Source organism: Xyrauchen texanus, chromosome 39, assembly GCF_025860055.1.
Source record: "Xyrauchen texanus isolate HMW12.3.18 chromosome 39, RBS_HiC_50CHRs, whole genome shotgun sequence".
NCBI lineage: Eukaryota > Metazoa > Chordata > Actinopteri > Cypriniformes > Catostomidae > Xyrauchen > Xyrauchen texanus.
This window is the reverse complement of record NC_068314.1, coordinates 30,175,101-30,196,993: the sequence shown is the minus strand read 5'-3', so window position 1 is coordinate 30,196,993 and position 21,893 is coordinate 30,175,101. Positions and strand designations below refer to the sequence as shown.

The 21,893-nt window shown below is 35.5% G+C and overlaps 1 protein-coding gene across 4 annotated transcripts in view; it reads left to right on the top strand.

Annotated features, from left to right (window-relative positions):
• dvl1b (dishevelled segment polarity protein 1b) overlaps positions 1-21,893 on the top strand; it is a 40,834-nt gene that overhangs the window by 15,811 nt on the left and 3,130 nt on the right. The window contains exons 4-14 of one of the 4 annotated variants that reach the window (XM_052111233.1): positions 2,784-2,896; positions 9,687-9,825; positions 10,423-10,516; positions 10,790-10,859; positions 10,940-11,079; positions 12,721-12,797; positions 12,888-12,955; positions 13,441-13,518; positions 13,606-13,740; positions 13,848-14,015; positions 14,214-14,432. In XM_052111233.1, coding sequence (XP_051967193.1) covers positions 2,784-2,896; positions 9,687-9,825; positions 10,423-10,516; positions 10,790-10,859; positions 10,940-11,079; positions 12,721-12,797; positions 12,888-12,955; positions 13,441-13,518; positions 13,606-13,740; positions 13,848-14,015; positions 14,214-14,432 — 1,301 coding nt within the window. Of the gene's footprint in view, positions 1-2,783; positions 2,897-9,212; positions 9,525-9,686; positions 9,826-10,422; positions 10,517-10,789; positions 10,860-10,939; positions 11,080-12,720; positions 12,798-12,887; positions 12,956-13,440; positions 13,741-13,847; positions 14,016-14,213; positions 14,433-20,120; positions 20,158-21,893 lie in introns of those variants that run through there. The other 3 variants (XM_052111235.1, XM_052111232.1, XM_052111234.1) reach the window with 3 other exon arrangements.

The window sequence follows — 21,893 nt, the reverse complement described above, 5'->3', positions numbered from 1 at the left end:
TATTTTTAGTGCTTTCTCTAAAAGTCCACATCACATTTACAGTAGTTTTATACTTTGTTTTTACAAAAACAATTGATTATTTCAATTTTTGCCCTGGTGGGGCACTTTGTCATGACTAACAGTCAATAGAATGTCTTTTTCTTTTTTTTTTCCCCAACACAAAAATGTTTGTGCCATAAATGAGCCATAAAAATTAAATCAATGAGCCAGTGTTTTATGTTGTGGTGTGTTGCTGGCCAGGTTTGGTGGGCCACTCTGGACCAGAAAGTCCAGGGCCACTTTTTATCCCAGTTCACCCCTGACTTCAACTGTTTGTGTTTTTGAAACTTTGTGGATTTAAAGGGATAGTTCACCCAAAAATGAAAATGTTCTCATCATTTACTCACCCTCATGATATCCCAGGTGTGTATGACTTTCTTTCTTTACCTGAACACATCTGAAGAAAAATAGAAAAATATCTCAGCTCAGTAGTTCCTTAAAATGCCAGTGGATGGTGATCAGACTTTCGAAGCTCCTAAAATCACAGATAATCAGCATAAATGTCATTCACACAAGTCCAGCTGTTAAATTAAAAGTCTTCTAAAGCAACAAGATTGCTTTTGGTATAAACATTTTAACTTTTTTATCTCTAAATCATCGCTTCCGGTCTGCACGTGTGACGTAATTGCGTTGGCACATGAAACACGCAAGAAGTGAGGCACGTGATTCTCCCGGAAGAGCAGCGCTGTTTACAAGTGATTTTGAGGAATGCTGTACAGAAGCTTAATTGGTTTTGGTTTAGATCTGTATTTATTTGTTTCTTTACTCACAATGGTGCATTTGTGTGCTTATCCTGGATGTCTCAACTGAGAACGTGAGATTACATCTGTAACGTGACAATGGGAATATGTCACAAAAGAGATACTTATAAATACAAGTACTTACATATTTATCTTCTTTCCCACCAAAAGCGATCGTATCACTTCAAAAGACATTCATTTAACCACTGGAGTTGTATCGATGACCGTCTGTGATTTAAGTTTCAAAAGTCGAATCACGATCCACTTGCATTTTAAGGACCTACTGAGCTGAGATATTTTTTTCATAATTCTTCAGATGTTTTCTGGTGAAGAAAGAAAGTCATACACACATGGAATATCATGAGAGTGAGTAAATAATGAGAGAGTTTACATTTTGGGGTGAACTATCCCTTTAAAGCTCACATGCTTCCACCCCACACAGATGATACACTAGTGCTGTGGTATGTCTGCTCTCTTGTGACTGATTTTTGAACTGCACATTAAAGCACAATTAGATTATGTAACAATTTTGGCACGTCTTCATTTCTTACATTGGTTTGTCTGATCATACTGTCTTCACTGCATACACAATTTACATCACATTAAATGTTGTTTTTATGTGATGTACATCCTAATAATCCAGTTGTAATTGTTTATTAAATGTAATAAAGGAATATTCTGTGTATAATACAAGTTTAGATCAATCAACAGCATTTGAGGCACTCACAATGGAAGTGAATGGGGCCAAGGTTTAAAAACCTTGTATTAATTCTTCTGATAAAACTTGTGTATTATTTGAGCTGAAAAGTTGTTTTAATCAGGCTGTTTTAGGGTTTGTTGACATTATATCGTCATGGCAAAAGTTGTAAAATTGGATATAACTTTACACAGAAAATAAATAATGTCTACACACATATTGTTTTTTGTCTTGTGGCTATACTTTTAAAACATTAAGTATTTTAACATTTACGGATTGGCCCCCATTCTTTTCCATTGGAAGTGCTTCGTAATCCAGACCTTTGCTTTTACAAATATGCTGTCAATCAAGCCTAATTTCTTGTTGCACTTTAATCTGTTTTGTATACTTTTCTGATGCTAGTGAAACTTTGTAATATGGCTCTTTTCGTAACACTGTCTCCTTAAGATAATTCACTTATGTTTTCCTCTTTTGTAAGTCGCTTTGGATAAAATTGTCTGCCAAATGAATAAATGTAAATTGCTTTGAGCCCACAATATTCCGTTGAGTTAATACTTTTCTTTTATAAATGCTTGCATATTGAAACATTGAAAGAACTGAAGAATTGTTCATAGCTTTATTTAGCCTTTTAAGCCATCATGGAATTTCTATCCATCCAGTTTGGCCAACTGTGTATTTAAAGTATTGCAATGTTCAACGTGGAAAGGACTGACTCACCTTTAATGGGATATTCATGGGTGATGATACACACCAGCTGTCTAAAGAGCACCTTTTCTTTATTAAGACTGGTGTGCATGTGTTTTGTGTGTTACAAATGTTTCTTATTGAAGGTGGAATACATTTCTCACCCTGCTCTGGTTTCTGTAGAATCCACTTATAGATGTGCATGCTTGGACAAAGACACACTTGCCCCAGGGGTGTAATTCGTAAACCAATCTTTCATGATAAAACACCCCCTATGCATATGAGTATTTTCTCTCTCTGTCTCTCGTCCTCTCACAAAAGCTTAGGGAATGTTAGGTGGACACACTGTTCAATGTCACCTTACATGCACTTCATAAAAAATTCCTTTCATTGAGTCAGGATTCCATTGTTTACATACAGTGTATCTTTCATACATCAGACATGTATATAGGCAGGATTGAATATCGCAAGTCAGAATGAACTGTTAGATGAATTATATATAGCAGTGACTTGCACTGCTCATGCTGAGGCTGTTACCTTTGAGATTGTCAGATGATACAGTATAGTTTAAGGTTTAAACAAACTTATAGCTCACTGTGCGTTTGTTTCTGTGTGTGCTGCAGTGCTAATGCTGTGAACAGCAGAGATGGGCTGGACACAGAGACTGGAAGCGAGTCTGTTCTCCGCCACCGTCGAGAACGGGACCGAGAAAGGACCAGACGGAGGAGAGAAGAATGTGAGTTTAGCTACATTTCTTAATCAAGAGTTTCCAGGGAACCTAATCTGAACATTAAGTCAGATTATCCTCAAATCCTTTAACATATTTGACCAAATACCTGTCATATAACTGCCTTTATTTTTTTACTAAACTTTTTTCCTTTTACACAACTGGATATAATATGGCTTGATCCCGCCCTGAGTATGACAACTGTTTGTACAGCATCCTAAAGGTGACTATAATTACATGCAGGATATTTGTTTAGTTGGGTTGGTGAGTTAATGTATCCTGTCACACCATGACCAAAGTTGCATCTGTGGAGTGCAGGGGCGTAACTACAGGTAGGGAAGGGTAGGCAGCCACCCTAGGGCCCGGGGTGAGAGGGGGCCTGCAACAGTTGACCAAAAGGAACCATAAAAACGACTGCGGGCCTGACGGGTGACGATAAATGACCAAGGCTCCCTAAGGAGTGGGCCTGACAGGTTCTTTGCACTAGGGCCTATAAGATCCAAGTTATGCCACTGATGGAGTGTCTGTTTAAATAGGCACACACTGATTGAGGGATCACATCTGTATATGTTCGTTTACGTTTATTTATTTTTTATATGTAAATTGGTCTCTTCATATTTGTGTATACCTGCATATTTGGATGTGTGTGCCTTTCTTATTCATTGGCAGAATATGCACCTCTCGGATGTACATTTACTCAGTCTGTCCTTCATTCTGTTTCTACTTAAAGCACGAGTGTTTGAGCCGACGATAACTCATTTATTAACCCTTCAAAGAGAAAAGTCTTAATTTATACTTAATTACAAACCACAGCAGACTTTTTCTCTCTATCTACATTAATATTTCTTGTTTAATCGTTTAATAGACACACTCTTTGTATGCTCTGTTTTTCTTTGTTTTATATTTGATCTTCCTTTCATACATTTTTGGTACAATGCGTAACTGTGCAAACAACAAGTTCAGATCGAAACACATCCAAAATTTACAATTGCTAGGTATTTATTTATTTACAACATTAGGAGTTCAAATAGGAGAATCACACACCCTTCCTTTCTCCTGCTCTTCATGGTCCTTTCCCTAACAAAACTAATGCTCTCTCACACATGAACACGCCCAGAACTCTCACAGTCATTTATCTGTGTGTTTGTGAACATGTAGCGCTGGCTTTTCTCTGTCGGCCCATTAGATCTCACTGATCATTAATCAATGTGGCTTAATTAGGTGTCCAGTCTGGAGACATTGTCAGTTGTGACAGTGCAGCACTCTGAGTTAAGAATTAATACAGAAGGAGAAACAAATATTAGCTGTGCAACACACACTCCCTTTGGGAAAAGCTAGTCTTGGTGAATTATAAACTTATATTTATATTCAGGGTTACCACAGTCATGGAAATCCTGGAAATATTAGGGAATTGTGATTTGCAGGTCTGAAAATAAATGAATACATTTTTCTAGTTATACTCCACTCAAAAATATTTAATCGGTAATAACTGGTCTTTGTGAGGGTGATCTATATATATTTATTTTTTATAATTTTAAACTGAAAAGTCGTGGAAATTCATTTGCTAAATTTTACAATTATGAAAGTGGTGAAAACAATGTTATTTTGAAAGTTTAAGTATTGTTTTTTTTATAATTATTATTATTTCTCTCATTTAAATTTGGAAATTAGTAAAGTTTTGTGATTTTTGAAAATAAAGATCTGACATAAAATGAAGAAATATTTAAGATTCTGAATTATAGATAGAAAACTATTCAGATGTAGACAAATTTGTGACATTGACCATGTTAACTGTTTATATTTAGGCCTAATAATGTACTTTTATATAAATTAAGAGAAATGCAGAAACGCAAAATAGAAGCATTTTCACCTGTGGTCTGACACTTTTACACCCTACTGTAGCCTATGTAAAAGGGCTTGCAGATGTGGTTTTATTTACTGTCAGTTCCCTGTAAACAGCCTGTAAAACCTCACAATTCTGAAAAGATATATTTTATCGTCTTTATATCTGTCCTAAGGTCTTTGTCAACGCGCAGTATTCGTAGACGGTGAACGGGCATCATTCATTATCTAGCCGCAAGCGAACGCTGCGTATAATTTAAATGATGATTCCTGCTTGGGTGTCACGCTCCAGCTGCGAATGCGAAAATCGTCATAGTCGCGCGCTCATTGTCCATTGTCCACTGCTGTGGTGATGAATGGCATGAGTGGAGGAGGCGGGTAGTAAAGTCATATTGCGCGCTCCCGCGGGGTTTCTGTGTAGTGGTAGTAGTTTATTTGTGTGTAACGGTGGAGAGCAGCTCTTCTATCGTTTTCTGAGGTAAGGTGACTTGACTTTACGCATCTACATAAAATACAGACAAAAATCTTGTTTTCCTTACATGTGTTTGCGTTGTTTACAATTTGTTTTTGGTAGGGTTGCTTTAATAATATTTTTCAGGTAAATTTTCGTCATTGACACTTATTTTGGGCAGGTTGAGTGAAGTGAAAAGCGATTGTAAATATAGAAAAATAATGGGTTACCATTATTTACAGCAAGGGCGCAGTTGCTATGTGGCAGTAAAATTAAATTTGAGGTGATATTTTTACATGTAGTTTTGTGCATGTAAATAAAGCTGAATGTATCCCTTCTGATGCTATACTCAAAACTATTTTTTAGATTCATCCATTTCAATTGAATAACAAATTTCCATCTAATTTTATTGAATAGTCTTGAAGAAAATGTAATAAAATAAAACTTGCATTTTGTAAGATTTATACATTTTATTTAGTTAAAGATTAGGCAATTCAATTAGATGGAAATGTTTTATTCAATTGCAATGGATAAACCTTGAAAATAGGCTAAAATATTTTTTTGTGTGTATATAGATTGACATGAGCTCCTGGACATAATCCAGCCTTAATCCATCACATTTCCCTCATACCTTTCAGATTTTTATTTCATAAACATTTAGCACTCTTTTCAGAAAATTATTATAATCTAATATGCCATTTTAAATGCTGATCTATTGTTATATTATAGGCTACTTCTAATCATGTTAACTGGAGTCCAAATAAGTGGACACTAGTTATTTTTTTTGTTGTTCTATATGGATTCAGACTTCTGGAAACAACTGCATGCATGTATCCTAAATCTATGGTTTATACTCGCTGTTTACACAAATAGGGATGATGTATCGAGTACTCGTTTACCATTTCATTACTGGAAGCAAACACGGGTCTGTAATGGATTGCCTAGTTTGCTGTATGTCTGCATGTGTAATATGCTATATTGCCATCTTTTATGGCTTGCTCTACTTTTGTAGCCTGCATGTGCAGATCATTTGTATGGTACATTCTATTGAGAGTGAAACAGAATATACAGTTGAAGTCATAAGTTTACATACTCCTTAGCCAAATACATTTAAAGCTACACTATGTAACCTTTTTTTATAAACAAAGTGTTATTAATGATAGTGCAACAAAAATCCATCTTCCAAACCATGTCTTTACCCAAATACACTTTGATAAACCTATAAAAATGAATTATATTTTAGAGCTGTCGGGGCAGATTACGTGCTAAATTCGCCCATGCTTGTCACGTCATATCCGTACACAGAGAAAATAAGCTCCGGCTGCTGTAGCGTGTGTATGGTGTGGGAGTTTCTAAAGCTGAAAGTTTGGTGCCACAATGAACATGAAAAATGTACCATGATGGCAAACATCCAGGGAATCACTAGTTCTAAAAACAAAGAAACCCCAAACAGAGCAGAGTCTACAAGCAAAAAGGGAAAGCGACAGATTCTGTAATAAAACCCAAATCAACATCAGCTTGGCTTTTCAGAGGTGGCGACAACTCCAGATCTGAAAGGATTTAAAAGCAACCCAGATATGGCTTTTTTCTTACTCAACAGTTAAGATTTTTTTATTGATATGGTTTATGTGTAGTTGTGTAATCACACACGTGTCTTGTACTGTGTCTGTAGTAAAATACAATAATTATACTGTAATCATTCTGTGCAGAACATTTCACTTGCTTGCACACGTGTGTATTTTTCTTTATAATTGCAATAATTTAGATAAATCCTTTATACCTAGGCTTGCCAAGGACATGTGAATATTGAAATGATGTTGAACACTGGTTGGTAACAATGAGTCTATAAAATTAGTTACTACTGTGGCCTATTCGGCCAGAATATCCTACAGTTATAAAAACTTTACAATGTTTGACCTTATCAGCCTAACAATCGTTATGTCTGCTGTTAACAAACGTTGCCTAACTTTTGTAAACTTATTTAATTCAAAACATCAATGTTTCCAATAAGTCAAAACAGCATATGATATGGCACTCACCTGCTCAGTAGCATGTTTTCAAATATCTGTCTTTTGCTTTCTTTTGTTATTTATTTGTCCATTCGCTCCGATAAGATGTCCTGTATTCATGTGTACACCTGTGCCTTAAACCACATTCATCTGTGCAGATGAGCAAAGCCGAAGCACAACCAAAACAATGTTCTTCCGCAAGATGCCTGCAGCTTTATTTTTTAACCGCTAGAGGGCCAAAAGTTACATTGTGTATTCTTCAAGGTTCGTACAAGGTGCTTGAATTTGGCATTTTCAAATTTAAGTCCTGGAAAACCCTTGAAAATAGCAATTTTTACCAAGAGGTGCTTAAAAAGTTCTTGAATTATAGAAAATCTTGAAATACGTTGCTTAAACAATATAATAAATGAAATGTATTAAAACACGACGACAGACCACAAGACCACTGCAGAAGCAGGCAGCGAATACACGATGCTGTCACATGACACCTGTTACTTTTAGCAGCGCTGTTCGAATGGGCCAATTACAATTAATTGTTACTGGAGGATATATATATATATATATATATATATATATATATATATATATATATATATATATATATATATATATATATATATATATATATATAATATTATTAATAATTTAAAAAGAGTGTTTGATTTCATGGCATTGGTGTCATGGCATTTACATAAAAAAAACAATTGATACAAAATGTTATGGAAAATAATTACGGTCAAAGTTCAGAGGCTGCTAAAATATGCATATAGTGATTAATTAGTTATTAATTCACATTTTAACTAATATTTTCACACAAAAATATTTGGTGCTGTACCCCATTTAACCCTCAACATTTGATGTTGTAACCAATTTAACCCTCGTTAGTGTTAACTTGGTGTTAACTTACTGTTAACTTGCTTCGTTCGTGAAACAAAATTAAATAAAAGAACAACAGCCAAGTTGTCCTTGATGAATAGAAATTAATGCGAACATGTTACAAAATATTTACCCTCAGCTTTTATAGGCAAAAACTGAACTAAATAAAAAAAAAAAAAAAAAATATTTAGTAAATTGGAAAATCAAAATTTTTGAGAATGACCCATGCATTCATTTGAGAATTTGCAATATTGGTCAGTTCCTCAAATAAATATGTTGTGTGACTTTAGAAAACATGAGTCATATGGACTACTGTTTACGGACCCAGTTATTCACTTTTGTTGGAAAGCGAAGTGCATCTTAAAGGAGCACACTATAACTGCACATCAACTTCATCATGAATGAACCAAGAATTGTTACTGTGAGAATATGTAGTTAAAGATGCTCATTGTTGTACTTGTAATAAGTGGTGTTTTATAAAAATATATGAACTGTATGGTTAAAATAGTTTTATTTAAAAATAACAAAAATAATTTATTTTAATGACATCTCGAGCATAGTCCTTGAAAACAAATAAAAATGTGCTTGAAAAGTCCTTGAAAATCCTTCAGTTTAACTTTGAAGCATCTGTACAAACCCTGTCTTAGGTCAGTTAGGATCACTGCTGAGTACAGTTGAGTTTGAAGGTAGGCCTTAAAATACATCCACAGGTACACCTCCAATTCAGTACACAACCTATCAGAAGTTAATTGGCTAAAGGCTTGACATAATTTTCTGGAATTTTCAAAGCTGCTTAAAGCACAGTTAACTTAGTGTATGTAAACTTCTGGCCCACTGGAATTGTGATATAGTCAATTAAAAGGGAAACAATTTGTCTGTAACAACTGTTGGAAAAATGACTTGTGTCATGCACAAAGTAGATTGTCCTAAATGACTTGCCAAAACTATAGTTTTCTAATATGGAATCTTTGGAGTGGATACAAATTTAGTTTTAATGGCTTCAACCTAAGTGTATGTAAACATCTGTCTTCAACTGTAAATGACATGATATTGTCAAATATTTTTTGTTCTCCTTTGTGGTTATTTAGCATTTTCCACCTCTGTCACTAATTGTTTTCCCTCCATATATTTTCATTACTGTGTGGAGACCCTTCGTTCCTCTGCCTGTCTTCTGTCAATTAAACTTGTACTGATTTACTGGAGACTGGAGCTTGAACCAAGTTTGCCATTAAAATTCAAAAGACTGCAATGCAAGTGAGCATTTCTGATAGACACGGTAACAGAATGAAAGAGCGAAATCAGCCCAGTGAAAGAAATATGGGCAACACAACTCTCCTGGAGTGTTTTGGGTTCCAAAAGAGGCAATACACAAAGCCTGGCTCTCTGAGATACCACCGCCTTGCCAGAGTCTTCCAGCCAATCCGCTGCTATCCTGAGGCACAGCCACACACAAAACAATGTATGTGTCTTCCTCTTTATAAGTTCTTAGACCTTTATACCGATTGTCTGAGTAGACCTGTTTGTCGCTCGAGGTGTGATCAAGCCATGAATTTATCCACTTTCTTTGTTGTTTTTGCAACACCTTGACAAGCCTTACTGTGTGAATGGTTCTTATCCTCAGTCCCACGTGTGAACGGTCACTCTAAAGCTGAGCGGGTGGTGAGGAACACAGCCATGGGCTGTGACAGCGCCTCCATGATGAGCAGTGAGCTGGAGTCAAGCTCCTTCATTGACAGCGAGGAGGATGAAAATGCTAGCAGGTTTGAATGATTAAAGACAAAAACTCATTGACATGTTTGTCAGTTCATCTAAGAAGGAACATTCTGTCACAATTTATGTCCCCTCATGATGTTCCAAACCCGAACTACTTTTTGTTTTTACGGTGGAACACAAAAAGGAGATGCTAGGCAGAATAACGGCCTCAGTCACCATTCACTTTAATTGTATGGAAGTAAATTGTGACTTAGGCAACCTTCTGCCTAACTTCTTTTGAGGTCCACAGAAGAACTTACGGTAAAGAAGTAACTCATATGGGTTTAGAACAACTTGAGGGTGAGTGAGTGATACAGATGTTTTATTGTTGTGTGCATCTATTTAAATATCCCGTATGCAATTGTACATTCAGTAATCAGTATGTTCTCTGTCCCTGAAAATCTGCTACACTCAAAAAAAGATTTACGCTTAAAACTTTATAACAAAATTCCATCAAATTGAATTTAAGATAAAAATACATTAAAAAAAAAATTAATTACACAATTCAATATGATGGAATTTTGTGATGAAATTGAAATGCATAAATCTTAAAAATAGTCAAAAATATTTTTGAGTGTGTAAATGTGTTGGTTTTTCTCTCTCAGACTGAGCAGTTCCACAGAGCAGAGCTCCTCTTTTCAGTTAATGAAGAGACACAAGCGCAGACGGCGGCGACACAAAGTGGCCAAAATTGACCGGGTGAGACTTATTATTATATATATATATTATATATAGTATATATTAAATTACGGCTGGGCAAAATGTAGAAAAGATATTAACCATTTTTTTGTTGAATATCTTGCAAAGAAAAAGCTATTTGAAATATGTACTGTTACCTTGATATACATTAACTGTACTCTGTACTGTGATATAAGATTTTGACCGTATTGCCAAGAGGTGTCTATGCTAAATAAATATTTTGTTTTAATGTGGTTTCTTGTTGTCTTACATAGCCCTTATTTATTTCCACAGTCCTCTTCCTTCAGCAGTATCACAGATTCAACCATGAGCCTCAATATCATAACAGTTACACTTAATATGGGTAAGATCATCTTGCCATTGAATTGTACATAGAGTAAATCACAAATTCTTCACTTTCCTTCATCTCTCTCTCTTTTACAGAGAAGTATAACTTTCTTGGCATCAGTATAGTGGGCCAGAGTAACGATAGAGGAGATGGTGGTATCTACATTGGCTCTATCATGAAGGGAGGATCTGTGGCAGCGGACGGGAGGATAGAGCCAGGAGACATGCTGTTACAGGTAGGCTGTACAGCTTCTGGAATGGTACTTATGTTTGTGAAAATGCATTTATAGGAATAGTTCACCCCAATGATTTTACACAATCATTAACTCACCTTCATGTCATTCCAAACCCTTTTGCTGTTATTTTGTTTCCATGGAACACAGAAGGTGATATATTTGAATATATCTTCAGCCAGTTGTTTTCAACAATAGTTCTTAGGGACCACTTCTGTCAAGCTCCAAAAAGGACAAAAAACACCATTAAAGCATTGTAAACTTGGTACAGACTGAAATTAGGTTGTTCCATTTCTGTTACACTAATCGTTGCTAGGGTTGTGACAAAGTGGCACAGTTAGATGTTGCTGCCTCTCTTGATTTTAAAATGCTCTCATTATACCCTAACAACTGTATATGTACTTTGTTAAAATTGTCAGAAGCCTTGTTTTAAGAACAAATATGATTGAAAAATCACCTACTAGCTCAGTTTTGAGGGTAAAAAGATGCTGCTGCTTACTCCTTGTTCGTAAAGCAGATTAATATAATATGGTGGACTGACTGGGCCAGTGAAGGCTTCCATTAGTGTATTAAAGCGATAAACACTGCAGGGACATACGGCTTGTATTTACATTAGTTTTCAAGGATGGGAATTTGGCTTGTGGCTCTGCTTTCTCTGCATTAGTGATTGGCTCCAGATCCAGGCATAGCCTTCAAATGCATCCAGCATCTGCTAATCCCCGTAGAGTGGCAGATTAAACTAGTGATGGTGCATTATGCTGAAGTGTGGCAGACTGATATTATAACCATTACCATAAAGTTATTTTTAGCTCAGGTATATTATTCAAGGAATAGTTCACCCAAAATAAAAATTCTTGGATCATTTACTCACCCTCATGCCACCCCAGAGGTATATGACTGTCTTTCTTCTGCAGAAAAAGATTTTTAGAAGAATATCTCCACTATGTAGGTCCATACAATAATAAGTAAAAAAAAGAAAGATATATAAAGGTGGTTAAATCCATGTCATTAGAAGCTGTATGATAGGTATAGGTGAGAAACAGTTCAATATTTAAAACCTTTTTTGCTATAAATCTACACCTTTGACCAGCCTCAACCAGTAGGTAGTGATTTGCATGAAGAATGCTAAACGCCAAAAAACATGAAGGAAGTGAAAGTGAAAGTGGAGATTTGTAGTAAAATAGGACTTCAATATTGATCAGTTGATCACCTACACAAATTAAATCACTTCTGAAGACATATATTTAACCACTGAAGTCAGATGGATAACTTTTATGCTGCCTTAAAATGCTTTTTGGCGATTCAATGTTCTGGCCACCATTCACTTGCATTGTATGGACCAACAGAGCTGAGATAGTCTTATAAAAATCATTATTGGTGTTCTGCAGAAGAAAGAAAATCATACATCTGGGATTGAGTGAAGTTGAGTAAATGATAAGAATTTTCTTTTTTGGGTGAACTAGTCCTTTCAGGATGAGCTATCATGCCTTGTCAGTTTTAACTTGGTTGGAAAACAGTTAGATGCCTAAATTTGCTGTTTTTACTTACAGGAACTCAAAAAGTCAGAGAGCGTCAGTTTCTGTTGTTTGTGGGTCTGATTTTGCTCAAAAGTTCATGTATTGTTGTGCCACATTTAACTTCCAGGTAAATGATGTGAACTTTGAAAACATGAGCAATGATGATGCTGTGAGGATCCTCAGAGAGATTGTTTCAAAGAATGGGTAAGGATTAAGGAATATATCTGAAATATCTGAATTGTGCAGAAATAGATGTAAATTTGTTTTAGCTAATTTTGAATATGTCTTCTCTAGGCCTATTAGTCTCACTGTTGCCAAATGCTGGGACCCTTCTCCTCGCAGTTACTTTACGATACCCAGAGGTGAGTTCACATATAAACTCTCACACTTTTTCAATCTGTTTCTTTCGCTTGGGTAGATGCACACAAACCCAACTCAGAGATTCTGGGCATATACCATCATGCACACATATCCCTATTGACAATTAGTAGTTGCTGCACATACACTGTCACGTACAGTTAATGTTGCTTATCATTCTGGTACATTCAGTGTGCCTTTGGACATTCAACTTGCATTCTGCAGAACTACTTAAATGAATACTGCTGCTGCACTGGATTTAATTTATATTTTGAATTCTTAGAACAGGGTTTTGTTTTTGTTTTTTGCTACATTTAAACTGTTATTTATTTTGTACATAGAAGATTTATAAATTCAAATTCACTGGGGGGTCTGTTAGACAGAACATTGTAAATGTGCACATACAATATTGACTTTAATGATCTGTCTTATCTGACTTATTCTGCTTATTTTGATTGACATGGATTCACTCTTTTTTTCTTACCCAAAGCTGAACCGGTTAGGCCCATTGATCCGGCAGCATGGATTTCCCACACTACTGCACTTACTGGATCTTACCCACAAAATGGTACAGTCTTCTTTCTGGCAGGTGACAGCATCTTCTTGGTTGCAAGGCATGTCCCTAATCATCCTGTTGTCCTTGTGCTCTTCACAGAGTTTGATGATCTCCCTCTTACAGTGGGAAAGACAGACATGGCCACTATTGTGAAGGTGATGCAGCTCCCAGACTCAGGACTAGAAATAAGGGACAGAATGTGGCTGAAGATTACCATTGCTAATGCCGTTATAGGTGAGATGTTTCTCTGTTAGCATACTGGACTGGAACTAGTCTTTTATAATGATGTTTAAAACATGTTTGTGTGTGTGGATGTCTATTTATGATCTTTTGTCTCTCAGGAGGTGATGTAGTTGACTGGCTGTACTCGCGGGTTGAAGGATTCAAAGACCGGCGGGATGCAAGGAAATATGCCAGCAGCCTGCTGAAGCACGGCTATCTCAGACACACCGTCAACAAGATTACCTTCTCTGAACAGTGCTACTACACATTTGAAGATCTCTGTCAAAGTACAAACACCTTGCTACTTTTGTTTTCTCAGTATAGACATTCATGCTGTGATTATCCACTTAAACTCTACATTTGCTAACATCCTAATGGTTTTAGCTTGCTATGCACATTGACTTCACTATACCAATATTGTTCAGATGTACTCTTCTTTTCCAGTTCCATCTGTTTATTATTTCAGTCTTTTTCTCTTCTCTCAGATATGGCTACACTAAACTTGAATGAGGGTTCAAGTGGTGGTGGTTCAGAGCAGGATACATTGCCCCCTCTCCCTCCACCATCCACTAACCCTTGGCCCTTGGGCGGCCAGCCCTTTCCTTACCCACCCTTCTCCACAGCGCCCTCTAGCTTCCCTCCAGGATATTCCGACCCCTGCCACAGCTTCCACAGTGGCAGTGCAGGAAGCCAACACAGTGATGGTGAGTGGGAAAAGTTCATTCACAACATTCACATTAAAGGAATAGTTCACCCAGAAATGAAAATTCTCTCATCATTTACTCGCCCTCATGCTGTCCCAGATGTGTATGACTTTCTTTCTTCTGCAGAACACAAAGATTTTTCAAAGAATATCTCAGCTCTGTAGGTCCATACAGTGCAAGTTAATGGCGACCAAAACTTTGAAGCTCCAGAGAGCACATAAAGGCAGAATAAAATAATCCATATGACTCCAGCGGTTTAATCCATGTCTTGTGAAGCGATCTAATCAATTTGTGGTGAGAACATACCATAATGTAGCTCCTTTTGCATTATAAATCTTGACATCAGCAGTCTCCTTTGCGATCATGGTTTAAGGCAAGGCAAGTGCATTTATATACCCCATTTCATACACAATGGCAATTCAAAGTGCTTTACATATACATTTTAAAGAAAATGCAAGATACATTAAAAAATTAGAACATGAAACAAGAATAAAAATGTATAAAATAAATTAAAAAGAAATTATTTTATTAAAATTATTAAAATGAATAAGAAGAAAAAATATGAAATTGTTAACACCATCCATAACTGTTGTTAACCTTCCCTGATTAAACAGAGAATAACCAAAAATTGTTAACACACACATTTCATTGGTTGTTTACCATCCCTGATCAAACAGAGTATAACCAAAAATTGTTTACACATTGAGAAAATGTTATACAAATATAAACTAAAAAGAATAACATAGTATAATTAAAATGAAAGAAAGACAAAAGCAAAAAGATTCAGTGAAATCAATAAGTGCAGCACAACGTTCAGTCAGAAAATGCACAGCTGCACAGATGTGTTTTCAGTCTGGATTTAAATGTGGCTACTGTTGGTGCACATCTAACCTCTTCTGGAAGCTGGTTCTAGCTGTGGGTGTCATAATAGCTAAACACTGTCTCGCCTTGTTTTGAGTGAACCCTCTGTATGTCTAACTGACTTGATCCTAATGATCTGAGAGGTCTTTTAGGTTTATATTCAACAAGCATATCTGAATGTGCTTAGGTCTTAGGCTTTTGAGTGATTTATAAATGAGTAAAAGCACTTTAAAATCAATTCTAAGTGTAACTGGAAGCCAGTGTAAAGACCTGAGTGCTGGAGTAATATGCTCAGATTTTTTGGTTCGGGTGAGAATCCTGGCAGTGGCATTCTGAATGAGCTGCAGGTGTCTAATGGTCTTTTTGGGAAGGCCGGTTAGGAGTCCATTGCAGTAGTCTACCCTACTGGTGATGAATGCATGAACTAGTTTCTCTAAGTCTTGACTGGATACAAAACATCTAATTCTGGCTGTATTTTTTAGATGATAGTAGGCTGATTGTGACTACTGAACTAAGGTCTGACTCCAAAATGTCACCAAGATTTCTTGATTTTTTTGTTTCCAAATACAATGACCTCTGTCTTGTCATTGTTTAACTGAAGTAAGTTTTGGCACATCCAACTGTTAATTTCATCAATGCACTGGCACATAGAGTCTGTGGGGCTATAGTCATTTGGCTAGATAGATCTGGGTATTGTCTGCATAGCTATAGTATGCAATTTGGATATTTTTCATAATGTGGCCTAGTTGAGCATATACAGGTTGAACAGGAGCGGTGCAAGAATTGAGCCTTGTGGGACTCCACATGCCATGGATGTCCACTCAGATCCATAGTTGCCTATGTTCACATAGTAAACCTTATCTTCTAGATATGACCTGAACCAGCTGAGGACCGTCCCAGAGAGCCCTACCCAGTTTTCCAATCTGTCTAGGAGAATGTTGTGGTCCACAGCGTCAAAAGCAGCACTGAGATCTAATTATACCAGCACTGATATTTTACCTGAATCAGTTTTTAGCTGAATATCATTTAGAAATATCATCTTTATGAGCGCCGTCTCTGTGCTAGGATGCGGTCGGAAACCAGACTGTAAATTGTCCAAGTAGCCATTCAAGATTAAGAATTTGTTCAGCTGATTGAAAACAACCTTTTCAATGATTTTGCCTATGAAAGGAAGATTTGAATTTGGTCTGTAGTTGTTCAATATTGAGTTATCTAGATTGATCTTATCAAGAAGGGGCTTGACAACTGCAGTTTTCAGGGACTTCAGAAATTTGCCTGAAAGGAGTGATTAATTTACTATTTCTAACAGATCTTTTTCCAGACAGTTAAACAAAAACATGGATACACTACCTAGTGCTATCTAGCATCGAGCACTAGGAAGTGTAATCAAATTTGATATCATGATCATGCCTAGAGACTGCAATGGCAAAATGTACAGTGGAAAAGATGTAACATTTGTGTCTGTTCTCACCAAAACATTTTTATTATTGGATTACTTAAGAAATTATGGATTACACCAATGGAGTAGTGTAGATTACTTTTATGCTCCCTTAATGTGCTTTTTGGAACTTTGGTCACCATTCACTTGCATTGTATGGGCATACAGAGCTGAGATAGTCTTCTACAAATCATAATTTGTGTTCTGCAGAAAAAGAAAATCATACACATCTGGGATGGCATGAGGGTGATTAAATTAGAGAATTTTGGGGTAAACTATTTCTTTAACAGGCTCAGAATTATGGAAGCCCAGGAGTGCCATTTACAAAAGAATGAAGGAATAAATTATCAATCTATTAATTTGGAAATAAAAATGTGAATAAATAAACCAATTTATAAATGGACAAATAAATAGACACATTTAAATGTGAATAAATAAACCCATTTTAAAATGTACAAATAAATAGGCACATTTAAATGTTTATTTAATTCATGTTTTAAAATGTAAACATATTTAGCAATAAAACAGCACATTAATAAAATGTTTTTAAATACACCTTTAATTTGCTTTTTAAAAAGCATTTGGCAGTTCCTTTTCTTCATCCATTTGCCAATTTCTTTTCTTTATTGTTTGACTTTTCCTTTTATGTTACCATTTGCCAGTCCATACCAGCTGAAGCCCAAGAGTGGCAATTAAAAAAGAATGAAGGAATAAATTATCAACCTATTAATTTGAAAATAAAAACTTATACAATAAATAAATACATGTATTAATGGACAAATAAAAAGACACATTTAAATGTGTTTATTTAATTCATGTTTAAAAATGTTATTATATTTAAGAATAAAATTGTGCATTAATAAATCATATTTATTTCATGTTTAAAATATAATTAAATGTAGCAATAAACGAGAACATTAATTAATGCTCAGAAACGAACTGAAACATGCACAGCATCCACCATTTGCGTCACGAGTACCGAGCCGATGAAGAATACTGTCAGATCCTGTACTAAAGCACCTCTGTGAAGTTGGCACCCCATATAATTTAATCTTTATCAAATCTATGCCATTCAAAAATGAATGCTAATGCTGGTTCAGTGTTTGAGATAATAGACTTTCCATCCATGAGGTCCAAATCGCTCCAAACCGATGCCGTTTGTGCTGATTTTTGCCATTAAAAGAAAAAGCAAATATTTCCCTTCCTTAGATATAGCAAGAAACGGCAGTGACGTCACTTCAGATCGCTCCGAACCAGTGCCGTTCGTTTCTGCTCGATTTGTGCTGTTAAAAGAAACAACATAATGTTTTCCTTTCATTGTATTAACAAGGTAGCTTTTGTGAGCCGTGAAATTGCTCGGGCTCAACCACATGTCAATCTCTCTCAGCTGTCTCCATTGTTTGTGCTCGCTTCTGGTTTGTGCCTTGTGCCGTGTTTGGTATTGTTGAAGCATTAAATTTTTGGCAAGGATTGAATCTTTCACCTCATCAAACACAAACACATCACTGTTTCTCTTTCATGAAATGTCAGATTTGGTCTGATATTTAAACCAGGGATGAAAACTACTCACCTTTCAGCTTAAGTCACCTTTTCTGAAGCAAATTTGCCCAAATTGTTTGGTAAAATGTAAAAGTACATTTAAGCTTAAAAACTAAAAAAAAAAAACAACAAAAAAAAACGTTTTTTCTAGATTTATCTACAGTAATAGCAAAACATAGGAAGATACAATACACATCGAATAAAACATTTTTAAAGTTAGTAAATAAAATGAATATTAAGATCATATAAATATAAAATAAATGTAGCTTACACAGCCAGTCCAAAAGGACACTGAATACGTTTTTTTCTCATAAGCATAGACCATTTTGATCTAAAGGCTTCTTGTCAAATGCTTGGTATTATACTCAAAATAAATTGTGCCTAATTATAGATGTCTATACAAACCTTTTATTTATTTATTTATTTTATTTATTTATTAACATAATAGTATTTTTTTAAGAAAAGTAGCCAACAAGTGTCAAGCATATGAACTCATTCAATACTGTTTAAAAAGCATCCCAGGATGCACCTGAAGTTGACTGAGAAAATCAACAGTGTGCAGAGCTAGAATAGACAAAAGGTTACACTGAAGAATTCTGTTTCTGATTTAATTTGTTTTGGTCAATGCATAATTTCCATACTTCTGTGTTACTTCTTATTTTTGATGACTTAATAGCCTACTTTAAGTTCTAAAATGTGCAGTAACAAATAATAAAGAATAGTTAAGTGTGATCAAACTTTTTTTAAGAGTTTTAGTCATACACCGAGGGGCTGTTCACATTGAACACTTTTTTGGCAATAAAACAGCAGATTAACAAGTACATTTTAAAACATAAAATAAACACATTTAAATGTGTCTATTTGTAAATTTTTTACATTGGTTATTTATTCACATTTCAATTTGTCAATTTTTAAATCTGTTATTTTTTTGCATTTTTATTTTCAAATTAATAGATTGATCATTTATTTCTTCATTCTTTTGTAAATGGCACTCCTGGGCTTCCATACAGAATAAGAGCTTTTGAAAAACAATCTCAGCTTAAACAAGTTTTTATTCATTATGTGGTAAAGCCTATTACTAAAGATATTAAAGATGTATTTATGTAATGGATAAATGTCGCTCGGTGAAAATATAGTATGATTTTATAACATGTATGTACTGCAGGCCCTGCACAAGAATGTTATTTTATCTAATAGTTCTCTACAAATATGTGCAATCATTTCATTATTTCTGATAAGATAAGCTCATTTCACGATTTCAACTGCATTGCTTGTATTTCTCTCATTTTTTGTTGCTTTCTGCCTTGATCTCTAACACAGTACACTCCATCTTCATTCCTGCTTAACATTATTGTGTTAACTGTTGCTCATTTCATACATGTCATGCATTTTTCTGGAAATAACTAGCTCAGGTGTCAGGAAGGCAATGCAGCAGCCTGTTTTTTGAATGTCATCCTGAAAGGTTCCTGAGTGAAGGTGTGGATGTGTTGTGTGGATTGTTGGCTGAAGTACATTTAAAAGCCTCCAAAAGCAGTCAAATACATAAATATGGATCCATAAAAATGGATGTCATACACTAATTTCAGTTTGTTCATTAGATATCACTATATTTCAGTAAGTTACTTTGAAAATATCATCAAAACATGTAAATAAATATCTTATATGAGCACATATAAGATTTTATTTTCACAGATACTTATCCAATACTTTAATAAACAAATATTTGTTAACTTGGAGTGGTGCATGCAGGCTGCGAGGATAAATTGCACCACATAGGTCTCGGTTGTAAGACAGACAGAAACAGGATTTGTGTAACTGTTGTTTCTGTCATTTCTGCTGGGCAATGGCAGACTGATGAAGGAGGTAGGCCCAACGCTGGGGTGTCCGGTAAGGCAGCCTCCCTTCGTCTCTTCCCCTCTGTCTCTCTCTCTCTCTCTCTCTCTCTCTCTCTCTCTCTCTCTTACGGTCATGCCTCCCTCCATGGCTTGGGTATTTCTGTTGCTCTGGATTTGTCTTTCTGCCTCACCTCTTGTCTGTGTATTTCTCAGCATGTTTTGGTCCTGTGTTTTTGTAGTGCAAAAAGTGGTTAGAAGCACACACACACACACACACACACACACACACATACACATATGCACACAACAGTGCCGATTTAGATCCCATATGTGTTTGTAAAAATCTTTGAAATCAAAAACTGGAATGTAAAAGGATGTGGCTTTTGTTTGAAGTGGCAGTGTCTATAAAGTCAGGATACACTGTAGAGCACCTCATCTTCTCATTTGCATTATTGACATTTTGGCTACAGTGCCATACCATCCAATCAGACATATGATAGGTGTATTTCATCAGCTCTTTAATTGCTTTATTTTTTCATCATGCTTTTATCATGCTCTTTGAAACATGGATCGTGATGGCATGAAGGAATGAAGTCATCTCAAAAAAGATGCATTATATTGTGTCATCACAGAGAAGTGATGCTGAACCCAGGGGGACAGAATATTAGGGTTTCATTCACTGCAACCCCATCAACTGATACTTTCGTTCTTTAAAGTGCTGGTTAGCTCAGGGGGTTTTAAAGAGGGTTATTAAATAAGGCTGAGGATGATTACACTCAGGATCTGTTGTCAAACCAAGTGCATCAGTGAATGTGAATTTGCTATTTTTCATCTTGGGCAGCAAGCTTTAGAAAATAGAGCGCAACAGTCAGGGTTTGAAAGTAAAAATCTCATACATTTTCTCTATAGATGAACTGATTCTTAACAACAATTTATAAACCTTTAAAGACAGACCTACCGTGATTATATATGCTTCTGTTGAATTCTTCAGTCTGTGTTCAAAATTCCTGTAAAATCGTGTTTAATAGTGGAATTCCTGGTGAATAACTACACTACCCATGATCTATGTAGTTAAATCAATGTATTATAGATTTGTAAGTGTAATTCAAATTGCAAGCATAAAAAGAAAACTGAACGTTTTGTAAAGGTGTAAATAAAGTTTCAAGCGTAAGATTTTTTTTTTTTTTTGCGTTTACACCTTTGGCTCAGGTTTTTCCCTAAATGGAGCACAAGAGTGCCCACTTATTCCGAAAGTATTTTCCCCATTAATTTCTTCCATACACTTTTCATAAAATCCTTTATAAGAGTTCTAAGCCATAAACCAAACCAACCAGCTCCGAGATAAATCACAAACTTTGTTTTGAGTCAAAAAATTATTTGAAAATCGGACAAAAAGACAAAGGTACAAAGCTGTGTACTTACCATCTTTCATAAGGGTACAGATTACAATCCCATGAAGCATTGTGAATAATGTCTTTGAATAAAAAACAATGGGAATACATAAAACTATAGATTTTAGGTTGCTGATTTTAAGCATAGAATCAATATATTTTATGTGTGTTGCAAAATACATATATGTACTGTACAAATAGATAAGTAGTTCTAGATTAAGTCATTCACAGTGTGGGTGCTTTTAGTGGGCTTCGTTGGCCATGGTTCTCTGATTGGTGAAGCTTTCTCTGCTGGACCATGGCTGAAGTACATGTTTACCATGAATTCCACTATCTAACATTATTTGTAAACAATGAAGTTAAAATAACGCAGATGGATGGTTTCAATGAAAGCAAA